At 37.4% G+C, this 19,406-nt stretch overlaps 1 protein-coding gene across 1 annotated transcript in view; it reads right to left on the reverse strand.

The window, feature by feature from the left end:
- The window catches only part of e2f4 (E2F transcription factor 4), an 81,530-nt gene that overhangs the window by 28,370 nt on the left and 33,754 nt on the right, over nt 1–19,406 (reverse strand). Inside the window, exons 2-7 of the mRNA XM_051931530.1 lie at nt 8,186–8,295; nt 7,674–7,837; nt 6,397–6,438; nt 6,033–6,097; nt 1,563–1,866; nt 1,170–1,364 (exon numbers count right to left, since the gene is read on the reverse strand). Of these exons, the coding sequence (XP_051787490.1) occupies nt 1,170–1,364; nt 1,563–1,866; nt 6,033–6,097; nt 6,397–6,438; nt 7,674–7,837; nt 8,186–8,295 (880 nt within the window). The remainder of the gene's footprint in view (nt 1–1,169; nt 1,365–1,562; nt 1,867–6,032; nt 6,098–6,396; nt 6,439–7,673; nt 7,838–8,185; nt 8,296–19,406) is intronic.

Genomic DNA, 19,406 nt, shown 5'->3' on the forward strand with positions numbered 1-19,406 from the left:
CTTCGTGGGCTGCCGCCGTGTATTGTGTGTCTTTAATTTTCTGTGACAGTAATACTGTCTTGTACGGCTCTATTCAATAAGGGCGCGTAGATAATGTAGTTCAAATGGCTCTGGAATATGTGAAGAGCAACAGGTGCAGATCTTTATTTACGCGCGCCTTTATTCGCTGTGCCCAATTCAGGTCGCCCTTTTTAGGCTCGCCTTTTTTGTGCACGCCCTTATTGAAGGATGCCTGTGCGCCCTTATTGAAGGATACCGTCTTGTACATCCGCTGGCTTGTACGTCCGTAATATACCTTTAATTTTCTCAGGCGGTAATACAGGCGTGCGCGTCGGTAATATGCCTTTAATGTCCTCTGATAGTAATATGGGCTTGTATGTGGCCGTAATATGCGTCACTGTATTGTGTACCTTTAATTTCCTCTTGCAGTAATACTGGTTTGTATTTCCGTAAAACGCCTCTAGCTTTCTCTGACAGTAATATCGCGCATAGCACCGTGCCCCGCACATGCGCACTTCACCAGAAGACACCTACACACGGACACCTGGACGCACATAGGGATTTTATATATATAGATAAAAAAGCAGTGTGTTACTCTTTCAGGTTTGCCTCGGATAATGTTGAGACTCATTAAATCAGGGCACAGATAACCAGGGTTCTACTATAGTTTCAGTGTATGTTGGATTCTGACATGGGTGTGTCCTGCTTTTGGTTCTCATGTGTTAGTCTTGTCATGAATATAGAAGGATGCAGAAACGAAGGAGCAAAACTGCAAAACTACAAAGACAAATCAAATGAAAAGAAGCAATACACTAAGCAGCATTGTTTACCTGTTTACTCTAGCTAAAGACAATCTGCTGAGCAAACAGTCTCAACAAACCAAGAACCACTGTGGTGCTTAGAAGGCTTTAACTAATTTCATATAAGCCAGGTACTTACCAGATCAATTTACATTAATTTCATTTAGTCAAAAATTTAGAAAAGTATGAACTGGCAGTAGCAGAATTTTTACAATTATTTTGGTTTATATTTTCAACACAATTATAGTACACCAGCATGTTTTGTAAAAGCGTTGTTTACAAAGCAGTAAATACAGACCAAGGTAAACTAAATCTAATTGAGTAACTTTCTAAATATTAAATGATCTTCTGAATAGCTGATGAACTTACATTCTGCAGGATCAGATTTAATGGGTTCAAGAGTCACAGATGAAAGGTTAGTGCTGCTGTCGAGGGACGCAGAGGACTGAAGTGGTTGTGTATCTAAAGAGGTTGTCTGATTGGTAGGGGCATCTGTTGTAGGTGGCGTAAGATCAGGTTCACTTCTGGCGTTGCTAGAAGGATCTGTCGCAGACACAGCTTGGACTAATTAAAATAAGAACAATTATAGTCTTGCATGTTTAATATTTTTAGAGCAAATAAAGTAAATGTAAAGAATCATTTCAAAATACAACACAATGCTTTATTAAAACTAATATTTTTGTAATTTGATATTACAGCCTACTCTTTTTAATTATATTTGAGCCATATTCAAGTAAGACAAAATGAATGCTGGGTATTTACCGGCACTACAGGATCCTAAAGACGAGGACAAGGGTGTAGACTGATGAGATGTATGGCCAGTGATGGCAGGAGTGGATGATTGCTGTGGAGTGCTAGGATGAGAAGGAAGAGAGGTCCTTTTTGGGGAGGTGGAAGAAACTGGTGTGGCTGGTGCCTGAGGAAGATTCTGAATAAGGTCCTCAGGAGGTGGCACTGGCAGTACTACGGGTGGTGAGCTTGCGGTGTCCTTATTTACAAGTAGGACCTCAATGGGTCCAGATGCGCTCTTCAAATGAATTTGGTACTTCTTTTGTCCATTCTGCACCTGAAATGAAAAACATATTCTAAGTAAGATTGTCAAACTGACTGGACTTTTAGAACAAACATGTAAGAAAACTTCCTTTATCCAATACACATCAAATTCCTAAATACATTTTTATGCATCATGTTGAAAGTGACATTAGTTGTCTGCTAAATACTTTTAATATAAACAAAATTATGTAAACGTTATTTAGCTGATATTTCTGTCAGTATTGCAACCAAGAACCATTCTCAAACCATTGAAGTTCAGTTCAGTATCCCACTGGTTGGCAGCATGAGGCATAAAGCAAAAGCAGCCAGGAAAGTGAACCAATGCATTGCAGGGCCTACTTATGCAACCATCCACGCTCATTCTCACACAGGTTCAATATGGAAATATCAATTAAGCTAACTTGCAAGAAAACACTTTACTAAAGGAAAAGCTATTTTTGGATACACTGCTTGTGGTAAGGTAGTTTCTTAAATGTATGTAAATCAGTCTTTACACTGTTTCACTTCCAAAAATAAATTTTTCAGTTTATTTTTTTTAAGCTCATCAGAATTAGTGCTAAAATAATAATAAAAAAAAGATTTAAACCACTGTTGCCTTTACATTTATTAGATTTCTTATTTTCAATAACGTATATTTTAAAAAAAAATACTTATCTGCAAACATTAAAAATTGGGAGTAAAATACAAAGGAAAATAATATGAATAATAAAAATATTAATTCTATTACAATAATATGAAAATAATACATCATCAAATCATTTTCACCTAATTATACACAATTAAAGGCATAAAATATGTAATGTATATATTATATATATATATATATTTATTATATATATATATTATATATATATATATTATATATATATATATTATATATATATATATTATATATATATATACACACACACACACACACACACACACACACACACACACACATATGAAGTGTCTGGCGCATAGGCCAGGCCCAGGCGGGTCAGCAAGCAGGGGGAAAAACCCCCTAGTGTGTGTGTGTGTGTGTGTGTGTGTGTGCATGTGCATATTTTATATATATGTGCACACACACAAAAAGTATATGTGTAGTGTATTTATGGAAGCTATACAGCACTTTGTTTTTAAATGTGCTCTATAATAAACTTATATTTACATTTTATAAAATATTTTATTTTACTTTTCATTTTCTGTCTAAGCCAGTCACTGTTGTATATGTCCAGAAGACATCTGGATAGCCCTCTACAGGGCTTTACAATCTCAAATCTAGCAGGTACTGTACCAGGAAGGACAGATAAATAGATGGCTCTTTATTTGTATATAGGGAAGAATTTAGCCTTTCACAGGAGCTCAAAAACATTTTAACAAACAATTCCAGTAGCCCCCACCCAAGATGCACACAAAGAAAAAAAAAAAAAAAAAAAAAAAAGAAACTCTTGACTTGGCTAACCAGTGATGTGGCCAGCAAGAACAGATTCTACTATTATACACTTACAGATTAGTTAGCCGTCACTATAGCTATGCTACATCAAAGATAATTTGAAGTGTAATTTAAAAATGTAATCACAAATGTGTAAGAAACAGGCAGTGTCCCTTTTTGCCTTTACTTTCAGTGGTACACAAAGCAATCTCTGGTAAAACAATATAAATGTAATACATGACCGAGCATGTTCTGTTAAAGATTTTAGTAAGGATAGCTATTTAAAATGTGTCAAGATGGTGGATGGATCTTTAAATTAATGATGCTACTCTCCGTATAAAACAAGAGGAAAGAACAGTGCACAACAGATGTAGCCTTGCTTTATTTACCAGGAAAGTAATGGTGAAACAGTGGGCACATACTGCTAGTCTAATACAAAAAGTGTTCCATTAAACTGTTAGGAAGAGTACAAATGCCTCAGATCCTTGCTGTTGTGTACAGAATTTACTGTTTTTCTGTCTGCCATCTAAAATATTGTTTACTACAATAAACAAACAAAAAATGAATGAAAATGGTTAATAAATGTAGCCTATACAGTGCCCCACATAATGTTTTGGACAAAGACACATTTTTCCTTGATTAACTCCTCTGCCCCAAAGTGTAAAATTACAAATCAAACTAGTCAGACATATTTTAAATGCACATTGCAGACTTTAATTTAAGGTTGTCATACATGTCAGTTTTCAAATTGATTTTAAAATCTTGTTGCTAGTTTTTAAATCTTCACATGGGCTTGCTCCTGCCTATTTATTGAGCATTTTATACCAGCCATCCAGAGTGCTTAGATCTTCTGGTCAGTTGTCTCTTGTTGTCCCTCGTACCAAGTGTAAAACCAAGGGGAACAGGACTTTTGTAGCTGCTGCTCCTCGTCTGTGGAACTCTTTACCTCATCATATAAAGGAGTTGTCTACAATTGAACTGTTTAAAACAAGATTAAAGACTCATTTCTATTCACTTGAATTCCGTGACCCTCAGTAATACTGATGGTTTCCTCATTGTGATTATATAACATCACTTCTATTTATTATTTATTTTATTCTTATTTATGTTCATATATTTTTATTTATATTTATGTTATGTGTTTGTTTTTTTCTTTTATTCTATTATTGTAAAGCACTTTGGCCACAGCATTCCTATGTTTTTTTTAAATGTGCTATATAAATAAATTGACATTGACATAAATTTCATTTACAGCATGTAGAAATGACAACACTTTTTCCACATGGTCCCCACATTTCAGGGCATTAAACCGTTTGGGACACAGCAATGGTAGGTATATTAAAGCAGCCATACTTAATACTTTTTTGCATATCCCTTGCATGTAATGACTGATTGAAGTTTGTGATTCATAGACCTCACCAGGTGACAAGTATCTTCTCTGGTGATGCTTTATCAAGCCTCTAATGTAGCCATTTTAAGCTCCTGCTTGTTTTCGGGTCTTGTCCCCTTAAGTTTTCTCTTCAGCATATGGAAGGCATACTCAATTGGATTTAAATTGGGGGACTGGCTTGACCATTTAAGAAAATTCCAGTTTTATCTTTGAAAAATACCTGCATTGCCTTAGCAGTATGTTTGCGATCATTATCTTGTTGTATGGTGAAGTGTCGTCCAACAAGTCTGGAAGCATCTACTGGAACTTGAGCTAATGTTTCTATATACCTCAGAATTCACAGTTAAACTGCTGTCTGCAATTACATCATCCATGAAGATAAATTACTGTGGCAGCTATACAAGCCCAAGCCATAACACCCCCAAACCACCATATTTAACAGCGAAGATAATAAGTACTTTTTGCAAACTATTATCTGGCCATCCAGTTTTCGTGGCTAACTAGCGGTTTGTATCTTGCAGTGTGCCCTCTGTATTTCTATTCATGAAGTCTTCTGCTGATAGTATTCTCTGACACATCCACATTTGACTCCTGAAGACTTTCTGATCTGTCCGACAGGTGTTTTGATGCTTTTTCTTTACCAGAGTGAGGATTCTTCTGTCATCAGCAGTGATGGTCTTCTTTGGTACCACTCCCTTTGTGATTAAAGAGCTCACCAGTGCATTCTTTCTTCTTAACGATATTCCAGACAATTGATTTAGGTAATCCTAAAGTTTAACCAATGTCTCTAATGGTTTTATTTTTGTTTTTCAGCATCCTAATGGCTTCTTTGAAAAGGGGTCTTTAACCGAAACATTATGAAAGGCACTCTTAAAAAAAAAAAAAAAAAAAAAAAACTGTTGTTCACTAATTACATTTTCTTTTTGTTTGGGCATTTTGTAAGTTTTTTTTTTTTTTTTTAGGTTTCCTGGCCATAATCCAGGATTGAGTTTATGAATGCACATGACCCAAAAAAAAAATGCTAAATCACTCGGACCAAGGGGACCAAGTGAACTATACAATGAAGCAGACTCATTTTATGTGATGATGATGGGAAAGTTGGGTCAAGATGAAACTGTACGCTCTGACACAATGAACATTACTGGATGCAATATCATCAGAAGATGATACTTTCACTTAACAGCTGGGGTCTCAATAGCTTTGCTTGTGACAAGATCAAAGAAATAATTTATCAAAAATACTAAACAGCTAAAGCACTTTCAAGCTACACTGAAAATACCATTACTTATTGGCTTTAAAAACTGATGGTAATGAAATAAGCAGTCTTAATAGCAATTTTTCAAACAGCATAGTCTATATAATTTTATTAACTTACTCCCTCTGGAACTGGAACCTCTAGCTGTGTACCTGAGGGTGCCCGGATTGCCAGAAGTGTGTCACCTACAACAAAAATTGCAAGTTTAATTTTTTTTAGTTTAATAATATACTACAGGAAAAAAATCAGAAATAGCAATACAATTCAGAATCAACTGAAGAAACTGTTGCAGGCAAATGTTCAACCTGATACATTTAATGAGTTTAAAAATTATTTAGTACAGCTATGATAGAGAAATTCCAAATAGGGAATTCCATCACTTAAAGATGATGGTACCACTAAAGTTTTAATATTCCAAAATTGTCCACCAATCAGACTGGTACAAAAGTAAAACTGACAAAGATATAAATTATTAAATATTTACCTTTAAAGCAGCTGCAGATATCTTCATGGGTTACATAAGATAATGTTTCAAACTTATTAAGGATTAACTGCACAGATTAAAATGACACTGCTGCATCTTATCCAAAAGCTTTTAAGTTGCTCACATACAATTCTTGCCGTTGTATGACTGAGTGCAATTTAACCTAAAATTGTGATCAAATAAAAGCAAAATGACAGCCTAGCAATTTAAAATTAAGATGTGAGCACATAAGAAGGTACTTGAAGATTTTAAAACTACTTTAGTTTTATTAACTACCAGTTAATAATTTAAAAAAAAGATACCGAAGTTTTAAAGGATAATGTTGGTATCTTTCAGGTCAAATTTATTTCTTCACAATCATGGAATATGCTAGTTTGCCATATAAAACTGCACTCTAAAATTAAGCATCATTTTAGTAAGTTTTTTTCCATTACAAAAAAAAAAAAGCCTGCTCTTGAATTTTATAAGTGAGCTTATAGTACTAGCATCCCTTTGTGGAGGGGAAAAAGAACTTACTAGATATATTCATTTTTCAAGCCAAAAATCTTAAGAGTATTGATCTGCATCATATCCATGCCGTTTAAACAAGGTAAAAAAAGCAAACCACTCTTATGAGATTCAGTTATTTTAAAAGGATACCATCTTTGTGCTTCACTTCACCAACTACCGTGTTAGTTTTAGTGGCACCTTTTTCAGCCACAGGAACATGAATTCACCCCTTAGAAAGATATCGCCAAGTGCCATTATTGACTATATTGAATGTTGATGCTAGTATTGTGTGTCTCTGTTCTGTAGACAGCTAGACAATAACAACTGAAAAAAGTCATGCTTAAGATAGCATACATTCTTTGAATATAAAGAAACTTATTACTTTATTTCAAAAAGATATTGCCTAATGCCAATAGACTGACAATGCACATGTGTTATTCAGTGGGCCAGAATAGTAAGCAGGTGCATAGCATGTAATCAAGTGAACTGAACAGATGTTATAGGCAACTGTCCCACCCATCTTCCTAACCCACTTATTCAGGGTGGTATCACAAGGCAGCTGGAGTCTATCCCAGAAAGCATTGGCCACAAGGCAGGAACAATCCCTGGACAGGGCAATAGTCCATCACAAGGTGAATACACAAACGCACAGGCCACTTTAGAAAGCAAATTTACAAAAACCTCTATGTGTTTGGACTGTGGGAGGAAACCAGTGAACCCGGGGAAAACATGCAAACTCTGTGTAGATGTGAAACCCAGTCCCCTTCCCCACAATTTTTTTAAAGGATATCTACTGTTCTGGATGTCATCTGTGACATTCTTGATGCTCTGTTGTACCCAAACCCTCTGCTGGTCAAGCTCATGCTCTCGCCTTTCAAGATCTTCTAGCTCTGCCTTCAAATCAATAAGCTTGTCTGCAATTTCCCTGGTGTTACAACCAGGACCAACTCCTCTGAAAAAGAAAAGTTTTCATCAAACATAAACAAATTCTACAAGCTTGAAGAAAATCAGCACATCAGAATGACTACCTGTATCAGCAGCAAGGCACTGAAGTTGAATGCAAGGAAAAGAAAATGCTACACACCAACAGAACCAATACTCAGTGTGTCATAAAGAGATACGTCAAACCTTCTGAATTTGTTCTGGGTCTTGGCGGTTATAGCCTATCATGGAAGGCTAGAAATATCAGGGCAAAGCAGGAGACCAACAATTGACAAGGTGCCAGACCACCACAGGTAGCATGTGCGCACACACACAACTTTGAAATGTAGGCAAAAAATAAAGCAAAAACACCACTAACTTCCACTGGATGCTGTTTTTGGACTTTTTCTCAATCAGGCCAATTCCCTCCAGAACATTGGTAATGTCGTAGATGCGCCTCTTTTGCCTGACAGCAAGCGTATCTGCTGCCTGAAAGAAAATAAAAAATTAATAGAGTTGCTAGGGCAGTCTGACTTTGAGGGATTAGAATTTTTGTTTCACTAGCAAGCCATTTCTGTAAAAACATTTGCAACAAATGTTAATTTAAATCAATCTACAGCACAGAACTAATAAGCAAACACTGGGCACAGTAACTTTGGCTTGAATTAAGACAAACGGACTCAGCAATTCAATGGTGTATACCTTTATAAATATAAAGAGAAAGAAGTTTGTTGTAATAATTACTCAATCTTTATACCAATGTTTATAAATTTATTACCCAAATGCATTTAAGCAGATCCATTAGCAAGGCCTAAGATTCACGTGCATTCTGAGACTTGGTTAGCTGGTTTGAAAGTTGGAGCTTTTTTTTTTTTGTATTATTATTTTCTAGTCACTTTATCACAATGTTTGTTATTACAATTGTATCTATTATATATTCTTGTAACAGTGAGGCATTTTCAGAAATAACAGTGATAATAGAATTTAATTACAAATAGTAATAGTGTACCTAAAAAAATGTTTCTAAATACCAGTTTACAATATAATGTGGTTGAAACTGCTGTCATAGATCCCAATTGAAGTTATGAAAGATTAATGTGCTGTTGTAAGTACGTTACATGTGAAGGGTCTGTACCCAACTATAGTCCAAATTTTTAAAACTTTTTCAAAGTACCACCTGACAGAGATTTAAAATATTTCTTTAAGTCTCAAGCTAAAATTGCTGGCCACATTCAAAAATGACAGACTGCGGACCATTGTGGCACTTTGCTGATAAATTGTATTGTCAGGGAAATATTGAATCATTGTAATCATTAGATAATGCACTCATGAGGTGGTTTGTACTGCAACAAAAATACTCTTTACATGTTTAGTCAATTTAGCATAAAGTGCAATAGAGCTATCTTTTATATTTTTCTAAATAAGACAAGTTGATTTTTATTTTTTACTTTTACAGACATGAATATCATGTCACTTATACATTTCAATGTCAAAAGCAGGAGAAGTGAGCTACTCTGAGTGAGGTTCATGAAAGATGGCACAGAGCCACAGCCACCCAGCCTACAACCTGACTCCACTCACTCCAGTGTCCAACAGCAAGGAGTATCTGCTTCAGAGTGTTCCACTGTTTATCTGTCAAGAACAGGTGTTGTAAGAATAAAATAAAAAATCTAAAACAAGACAAGTTGAAGTAACCACTCTCATGGTAAAATTAAAACCGTAAACTAATTTGTAGTTGAAGTCACACAGAATGCCTGCTTTAAGATAGACAAGTTCACAAATTTGCCACTGGGATTCAAGTTGTTTCAGGTGAACAGTGTGTCAGACATGGCTATCATATAAGAGGGTCTGCAATAAGATAGTTATTTATAATTTTATGCAATGCTAAAATAAGAAATGCTATAATATTCAAACATAGCGCTGCTGCCTCGCAGTTGGGAGATCTGGGGACCTGGGTTCGATTCCCGGGTCCTCCCTGCGTGGAGTTTGCATGTTCTCCTCGTGTCTGCGTGGGTTTCCTCCGGGCGCTCCGGTTTCCTCCCACATTCCAAAGACATGCTGGTTAGGTGGATTGGCGATTCTAAATTGGCCCTAGTGTGTGCTTGGTGTGTGGGTGTGTTTGTGTGTGTGTCCTGCGGTAGGTTGGCACCCTGCCCAGATTTGTTTCCTGCCTTGTGCCCTGTGTTGGCTGGGATTGGCTCCAGCAGACCCCCGTGACCCTGTATTCGGATTCAGCGGGTTGGAAAATGGATGGATGGATAATATTCAAACATTACTTAAGAGACCAACTGAGAAATACGATTTTTTCTTTTGAATGTTGCTGTTACACTTACGTGTTGGGTCAGATACAAGTGGGTAGTACCAACAAAAAACTGTGACGAACAGGTAAATTTTATAATTGTTAGTGTTTTGAAGGGTTGTATGCAGTATAAGGTTTATATAAAAAAAAAAGCAAAAAGTGATCCACATCAAAAAGAATATAGTGCAGTAACATATTGTTGTTTTCATAATTTGTTTTTTTTTTCTTTTCTCTCCAATACCGCTGCAGCCAATTTCTTACCAATGCTGTAAACTAGGAGACACTTCTAACCGAGTGTAGATGGTTCAGAGGAAAGGGAAAGCCCTTCGTGCTACTTTTCAATAAGAAAGCCACTTGAATGTTTGGTCAGGCATTTCCAGGATTATTTTAGAACTACAACCATATCTGACACAAAAGCAGAACTTGATACTGGGAAATACCAAATAATTAATAATCCAATCCAAGTTAAATCTGATGCATTTGGACAGTTTGGTATCATTATTGACTGAAAACATGCCTCACAAAAAAAATGATAATGAAAGCTGCACGAGAGATACACAGCTACAGAAGTAAGAGTTTTTATTTTAGACTTAGGCCAATTCTAATTAAATTTTACATATATTTGTATTTAGCAAGGAATACTCTGAAGAGCTCCTGAACCTGGCAGACAAGCCCCTCTGCATTGGAAGCAGAGCCAGAAGCTGATGGAGGATCGATGCCCATTTCCCTAAAAGAGGTCACTGAGGTAGTTAAGTGACTCTGCAGGCTTTGGACATTGTTGGGCTATCATGGCAGACACGCCTTTTCAGTGTTGTGTGGTTGCTGGAAGCAGTGACCCTAGAGTGGCAGACTGGGATGGTGGTCCACCCAACTCCTTAACTTCCCTAGAATAGATTATGCCAAGGAAATTGAAAGGTTCCCAATCATGAAACCTGAGATCGAGGAGGAGTAATTTGGATTCTGTAGAGACAGCAGAACAGTGGGCCAGCTTTTTACCCTTACCCTTGTTGCTGCTCTCATTCTGCTACAGCAGACATTTCCAAAACTGTTGATTTTCTGTTTATTCTAGGAACACTGACAAAATGTTTTGGTGAACTTAAAGATCAACCTTACTGAGGCCTCCACCCTTCTTTATTTCCAGATATTGTGTGATAGGCACAGGTTAGCTGGTCATGTGGCAGCTTGTTTTATGTCTCATTATTGTTTGGCTGCTTATTAAGGAAAAAGAAACAACTAAGTCAAGTTAATTAAAACTAAGGCAATAGAAATTCATTAGCAGTGAAAACTGATCACTAATTAAGAAGATGGTTAGAATGAAAACATGCAGCCACTGTGGCCCTCAAGGACCAGAGTTCGACACCCCTGCAATAGCCCATTTACCCTACTTGAACAACTAATCAAAGTTTGATGGTCATTAAGGGATTAACCCAATATATAAAGCATTGTTGTGGTTTATTTTTTCATTTTAACAGTTTAAATGTGCTTTCATTTTAAAAGTGTTCTTTTTTCAAAAACAGTGCAAATTTTTAACAGTATGAAATCAGTATACTAACAATATTAGCTTACAGAAGCTTAAGTATAAAGTACTTCCTCCATTTAACAGTGGAATTTTTAATTGAAATTTTCACTATGTTTAAGCAAACATTTCAAATCATAGCCTATAAATAGAACATAAACAAACAAAAGGGTACAAGTTGTAACTTCCTATAAAAATAAAAAATTTTGTATCCCAGACGTGGATGGAGAAGCCAAGGCTAAAGATTATTAGGTCATCAACTGAGCAAATGCATTTTGTATTTGGGAATTTAACAATTATATTTTTAAAGCAATGCTGTCAGTTTTTTACCTCTTCTTTATTGTTTTGTAACAAAAATGAGCACAAAATGCAGACATAATGTTTGTCTTCAAAATAACACTAATCTTTAAGGTAACCCTTTATTATTTTTGAATAGATTAATAGTGTAGTGCCTTTTATGCCCCATGGAATGAATGTCAGAAACACTATCTGTAAATAAGGGCAGAAATGATCCAATTATCACTCAGAAGAATGTTATCAATAAATTGATTTTCTGAGCTTTGGAAAGCCTGTGTAGTATGATTACAACTTAATTGGTCCCAAGTGATCCATCCAGATCATGCTGGTGATGGCTATGGGTTGAATAGTGTATTGTAGTGTATGTATTTCTTTATACTCCTGCTCATTTCTCATTTTTGAGATTAACATTTTAATCTTTACTGCTTGGAGATGTACTGACGTTATCTTTGCAAACGAGAAAGAAGCAGCCGAGGGTGGATGTTTTCTGTGGTGTAAGAGTTAATTAAAAAATACATTTGCTCCTATTTTGTTTTGGTTGCTGCTAAGGAGCTGTGCAGGAATTGTTAAAGGGTTTTTTGCTTTTTTTTTTTCACCGCACACAGGAACAAAAGCAGCTGGGAGTTTGAGGGTATGTTTGGAAAAGTTACTTGTTTCGTATACTTGTTATTTATATTCAGTCTAGCGTCGACAAAGCAGGGCAATAAGCAGCAGTAGTCAACACCTGCATCTCTGTAAGTAAATAACTAGTGATGTAGCGACAAACAGATATAAGTCACAGAAAAAAAGATTACTTAGTGGGGGAAAAAGAAATGCAGTGGCTGACTTCAAAGAAGTAAAGAGAATGACTCAACGGTACGTAAACAGGCAGTCAGCGTTAAGATGCTGATCAGGCAAAAGCGGCAGTAGGAGCAGACAAGACCTGAAGATATTCACTAAGCAAATTCTTCTATATTTAGCAGTTCTTAGTGGTCAGGAAAATAACGCAGCTAAGAGGATGACAGCGTAATGAAAGCATTAATATGAAGGGGTACAAATGGTGCGAGTGGAGAGCCTTTAAGTAAAGACTAAGAGGAATGCAAAGTTAGGAAAACAGAAAGAGAAAATTAAAGTTAACCTCATAGAAGAACAAACAGCAGGCAGCTAAGGAAGAGCAGACAGCAGGAGTTTAAGGGGCCAGAAGGTGTACAGGGCGCGCACAATGTCCGTATACCCCTATCTTTGGGAGGATTTTGAAAGCTAAAGGTTACCTCATAGGAATCCAAAACATCTGTATGGGTCCCTCCATTATCTCTGCATAGCTGAATGCGCAGCCAGGTTCTCCTGCTCATGTTCTGCAACATTTGTGGGGTGACGCTGCGCAAACCTCATGTTTCAGTTCATCGTTCGATGAATAACGGCGCTTCCACATGTCGTCTTTGATAAACCCCCAGAGTGCATTATCTGGGGTTGTGAGATCAGGGCTTCTCGGAGGCCACGGAAGAGGAGCGGAATTGTTGTTTGATCCTCGTCCGATCCAACGATTCCCAAAAACATCGTTGAGGCGATCACGCACGGTGATTACGAAATGGGCAGGTGCCCTGTCTTGTTGAAACCAAACACTGTCAAGGAAGCCCTGGTTTCTCAGTTGCGGAATGAGCCAGCCATTCAGCATTTCCAGATAACTGATTTGGTTAACAGAACCATCAAAAAAATAAGGGCCAAACAAATGCGGTGCTGTCATTCCGGCCCAGATCATCACGTGTGGTGGGCTATGCTCAATTTCTTCAAAGAAATGTGAATTTTCTTGTCCCCAGAAAAACACGTTTCGATTGCGGGAGCTGTGATAAATCATGCACTCGTCAGAGAACATAACCTTTTCCTTCTCAGCATTTGTTGGAAATTGGTGCAGCATCAGATCACAAGCTTCCTGACATCTGATAACTCGTTAACAGGCAATGGACGGCAACATTTCATTTGCAAGACCTGTTTGATGCGTTTTCACATTGTCGATTCCTTTATTCCCAACTCAGCAGCACGTTTACAAGTGGACTTCATTGGGGATCGTTGGACAGACTCTACCACATCTGCACACGTTTCATGCATTGTGGATGGTCTTCCACTTCACAGCACATCTCAGACGCTGCCCGTTGCAAAAGCCTTCTTCTCCCACTGCAACAACGTCCTCTTTGTCAGCGATGCCTTCCCAAAACGCACAACAAAGTCATCCATGACATTTTTGATCGATTTCCCAGTAACATGAACCCACACAGTGGCCACCAAATGCTCCTCGATTGTGAAAACACTTGTGTCACCTACCGCTTCGTCTTGGAACAACCACCACATTGTTGCGATTTCTTGAGCGGCAGCAGGTGGCAGCACCAGATGGGATGTCGGAAACACACCTCGAAATACCGGGAAGACTTGGGCTGATGTCCACAGGAACCAAATTGTCATGGTTATTCCTGTAAATGCTCCTAAAGACAGGGGTATACGGACTTTGCGCGCACCCTGTAAAATAAATTTAGCAGCTCTTTAATTTCTTTGGCTTATATTTTAGTTTTACCATTTAAATTAAATCATTTAATTTGAATAAAATAATAAAAAAAAGAAAAAGTTAATGCAGCTTTTGTAAACCAAAGTCAAATTTAATAATGAGGCCAATGCAATGCAATCTTGCTGGATGATGGACATTTTAGAGGACAGCTTGGAGGAGTTAGTCACCTATGAGGGCTACATCTGCAGGAGATGCCAAATGATCCTGCACCTTGAGCTTGCTGAATAGGAGGAGTTGGCTGGCACGTGTTGTAGTACAGAATTGGAGAACCTGGCCGAGGTGTCCTTTGAAGAGGACATAGTGCACACTCCTAAGGTGACGCGGGGGATGATTCCAGGCCAGACAGATAGAGATAGGCAGGTCAGATCACAAGGTAAAGGGTGCACACTATCCGGGAGAATCAACCCCAGAATTGGAAGTCCTTGTGGAGTCCTTCAGGTCCTTGTGGAGCTGGACGGTGTCTCAGAAGATTCTGAGTAATAAGCAGGCATGAGGAGCCTAAATGGGCCATTTCAAAAAATTTCCAGAAAGAGAGAGGTAGTGATAGTTGGGGATTCAATCATTTGGGGGATTGAAGCACAAGTCTGCTCCAGAGACAGAGAGTCTCGTATGATGTGGTGCCTCCCGGGTGCACAGATGGGACACCTCCCCAGAAGGGTGGATTGGCTCTGTGCCAGAGTAGGGGTGGATCCAGTTATCATTATGTATGTCATTTGTTTCAACACAGACAAGGGAAGTCTGTTAGTTCTATGATGCAATTTTGAAGATTTTGGTGCCAGGCTGAGAAGCAGAACTGACAAGGTAGTCTTCTTTGAAGTTCTGCCTGAGACATGCGCTAGTACAGGTAAGAGTGAGGAGATTAGAAGGCTTAACACGTGGCTCATATCTTGGTGTAGGGTAGAAGGGTACAGATTTATGGAGCAATGAGACATTTAGAACAGATGGGACCTTTTCTGCTGCAACAGGATATATCTGAACTGGGGGGACACCAATGTGTTGGGGAGGTTTATGAGTAGGTTAGTCAAGGATTGTTTAAACCAGGGTATGGGGAGGTAGCGAGTTTAGGACAGGCCAGGGATAGAACTGTACATGGAAGAATAAACAACAGTGTAAAAATAAAAATGCATTGTAATGTAAATACCAACCAAATGTAAAAGTAAAACAAGTAACGCATTAATAAATAGCTTGCCTTAATGCTAGAAGTATCAAAAATAAAACAAGCGAGTTGTAGTTGTATGTACAGGAGCATAATTATGATATTATAAAAATAACGGAAACCAAACTAAATAATAAAGATGGGGATGAGTATGACATAGAGGGATAAACATTTTTTTAGGAAGGATAGACAGAACAGAAAAGGTGGGGTTGCTGTTTATGTCAAACAGAATTTAAACACAAGTCCTCTTCAGTACAATTAGCTCCATCTTAGTGAAGACATGTGGCTTTGCCTGGAAAGCATTAGAGAAAGAGGTCTTATTTTATGAGTGTGTTATAGACCGCTCAATGCAGACTGTGTAACGCACATCTTTTTAGTAATATTATAAAGGCAGGTTTACAGGGGTATATTATAGTCACGGGGGACTTTAACTACCCGGATATTAACTGGGATAACTTTTCAAACAGTGGAGCAAAAGAGAATGAGTTTTTAGAAGTAACCAGTAACTGTTTTTTAACACAGTATGTTTAAAGCACCAGTCCGGGATGAAGCAACTCTGGATTTAGTATTTTGTAATAATTAGAAAAGAACTGAGTGCATAGAAGTGACTGAACCATTAGGGTCAAGTGACCTTCTTATATAATACACTACTGTGGCTGTTCGTTTGTCTGTCTAGGATTTTAAATCACCTGTAGCTCACAAACCGTTTGAACTATTGACCTGAAATTTTGTTCACATATACTACATGAAGCCTACTAGCCACTTTTGGGTGAAGATGGACTTCCACGGTTATTCCTCTTTTTATTTTTATTTTATTTTATTGCAGAATCAACTCTCTGCAGCGGCCAGCAGGGCAGCCGTGCCGTGCATGCGTACGGGCGCCATTCTCATTCCCTACCACCTTTGCCGTCACTTCCCCTAACTCTTCATATCTTAAATCAGTCTTGAGGCAGATTGAAGACTTATGTGCCAGCTTAAGTGAAAAATTAAGGAAAACGTACTAAGTAATTGCAACACAAACACTGACTTAATCAGATTTAATGTGAAAAGATGCCGACGAAAGAAGAGAAGAAGTGGGCAGCTAGGGTGGAGAAAAGAAGAGCTGCTCAGGAAGCAGCAAGCACATTAACCTCGGAGCAAACAAATGCTAAACGTACAGAGAAAGAGTATGAAAACTAGGAGTGCTCAAGTCAAGTGTATTCACTGTATGTTATCGTGCAGTACGCAGTTACTGGTAATAATATAATTCTTGGCGTTTAAAAAAAGTGCAGATGCAAAGTCTGAAACTGTTAAGTTTAACTTTAAGGATAGACTGCAAAAGGATTTTAAGTGGGTAGACATTTGAGAAGCAGTGGAACCAGCTTAAAAATGTTTTACATGTAATGTAGGACAGGTTCAGACCTAAATTTGGAATTAGTAGGAAAATTTTTAAACTCTGCAGTGGGTTAATAAAGAGTTAAAAAAGGAAGCTGCAAAGGAAAAAACAGCTGTATAAGGCAAATAAGACTAATAACTCCATTGTGAATCATAGGGCATATGAGAAAATGAGGGCAACCATTAACAAGGATATTAGGGATCCTATAACACAGAGAGGAATATAGCTCATAAGGTAACAGATGACCCAAATAGATTATTTCAGTATTTAAGTAGTAAAAGAACAGTCAAGGAGAAGGTGAAGTGCATCAGGAATAGTAATACAGAATTAAAAAATACAGACAGTGAAATTGGGGTTACTCTAAACTTGCATTTTTCTGAGGTCTTCACAAGTCAGGGAGTAAATAACCTACCAGCAATAAAAGGAACTACAAAGGATGTACTGAGGGATTTAGAAATTGTAGAGGGAGAAGTACTGCTTAGATTAATTAGGCTGAAATCAAGCAAATCTCCAGGACCAGATAATTTTTACCCTCGAATTCTTAAGGAGGTTAGCGAGTATGTATATTTTTAGGAAGTCACTGAGCACTGGGGAAATTTAGAAGAACTGGAAAATGGCAAATATTATCCTGTTATATAAAAAGGGTGATTGGGTAGATCCAAACAACTATAGGAAACCAAAGCTTAATATGTATCACAGGAAAATTAATGGAATGAATTATTAAGGATAAGATTGAGCAACACATGGCAAAAACTGAACAGTCAGCATGGGCTCAAAAGAAGGAGGTTGGGTTTTACCAACCTGCTGGAATTCTATGATTCTATGATCAAAGTGAAGCATATGTTATTGTTAATGTGGACTTTCATAAAGAATTTAATAAGGTGCCACATTAGAAGTTGGGCATCAAACTAAAAGAAGTGGGATATTGGGGACTTGTTTGTAGATGGGTGAAAAATTGGTTCAGACACAGGAAGCAGAGGGTTATGGTGACCTTATCAGAATTGGCATATGTTAAAAATGGTGTTCCACCGGGGTCAGTGCTAGGGGTGCTGGTATTTTTAATCTCTCCCTCTCTATATTATATATGATTTGGATAGAAATAGAAGTAACAAGCTGGTTAAGTTTGCAGATGATACTAAGATAGGTGGATTGGCAGATACTCTGGGATCTACTGAATCATCGCAGAGAGACTTGGACAGCATACAGGCTTGGGCAGATCTGTGGCAGATGAAATTTAATGTAAGTAAATGTAATTACATATAGGAAGTAAAAATGATAGATTTGAATACACAATGGGAGGTCTGAAAATCAAAAGTACACCTTATGAATAGTATTTAGGAGGCAGAGTGGCCTATGTACTATCAACTTCCAGACAGTGTTCAGTAGCCATTAAGAAGGCTAATAGAATGTTAGGTTATATAGCACGATGTGTACAGTACAAGTCTAAGGAGGTTATGCTGAAGCTTTATCACACACTGGCGAGGCTTAATCTGGAATAATGTGCACAGATTTGGTCTCCAGGTTACAAAAAGAACATATCAGCACTAGAAAAAGTCCAGAGAAGAGTGACTAGGCTGATTCCATTACTACAGGGGATGAATTTTGATGAAAGATTATAAGAACTGAGCTTTTTCAGTTTAAGCAAAAGAAGATTAAGGGGAGCCATGACTGAAGTGTTTAAAACTATGAAGGGAATTAGTACACTGAATCGATACCGATACATTAAGATCAGTTCATCAAAATCATGGAGACATAGTTGGAAACTTAATAAGGGTAATTTTGCTCAGTTTTTCTTTACACAGTGAACCACAGGCATTTGGAATAAGCTAGTAGTGTAGTAGAAAATAAGACTTTAGGGATTTTCAAAACTATACTTGATGTTTGTTTTTTTTTTAGAAGAATTAAGTGGATAGGATGTTTGAAATTTGTTGGGCTGAATGGCCTGTTCTCATCTAGACTGTTCTAATGATTAATCAGTGTATATGACTAAAACTTTTAGTCAAATTTTGTTTTCTTAATTGACTACTTGTCCTTGCTTCTTCAATTTGCGCACTTGCATGCTACACCTCTCAATATTGTTTTTGAGTAGGTGATAGCTGCACTACATTCAGTTTAACAAGGTTCATCCAAATATCAGGGAAAAGTCTCCTCTGTATGGGAATATTTAATCTAAAAATCTGAGAGAGTTGCTGTTTGTTCACTGTGCAAAAACAGACATTATTTCACAACTGTTTGAATTGCATGAACACCTGAAGAGGAAGCACACTGGAAGAACTGCAGAGGACAAGACAACAATGCTGTAAAGTAATCCACCTACACTTACTTATCTTTTTGATAATAGTTTTTTATTATTATGAAATTGGTTAACTTGACAAATTCATGCAAGACTAGCTAGCATTGGGAGCAAAATATTTCCTCAGA

The sequence above is a fragment of the Erpetoichthys calabaricus genome, chromosome 9, assembly GCF_900747795.2.
Source record: "Erpetoichthys calabaricus chromosome 9, fErpCal1.3, whole genome shotgun sequence".
In the NCBI taxonomy this organism is placed as follows: domain Eukaryota; kingdom Metazoa; phylum Chordata; class Cladistia; order Polypteriformes; family Polypteridae; genus Erpetoichthys; species Erpetoichthys calabaricus.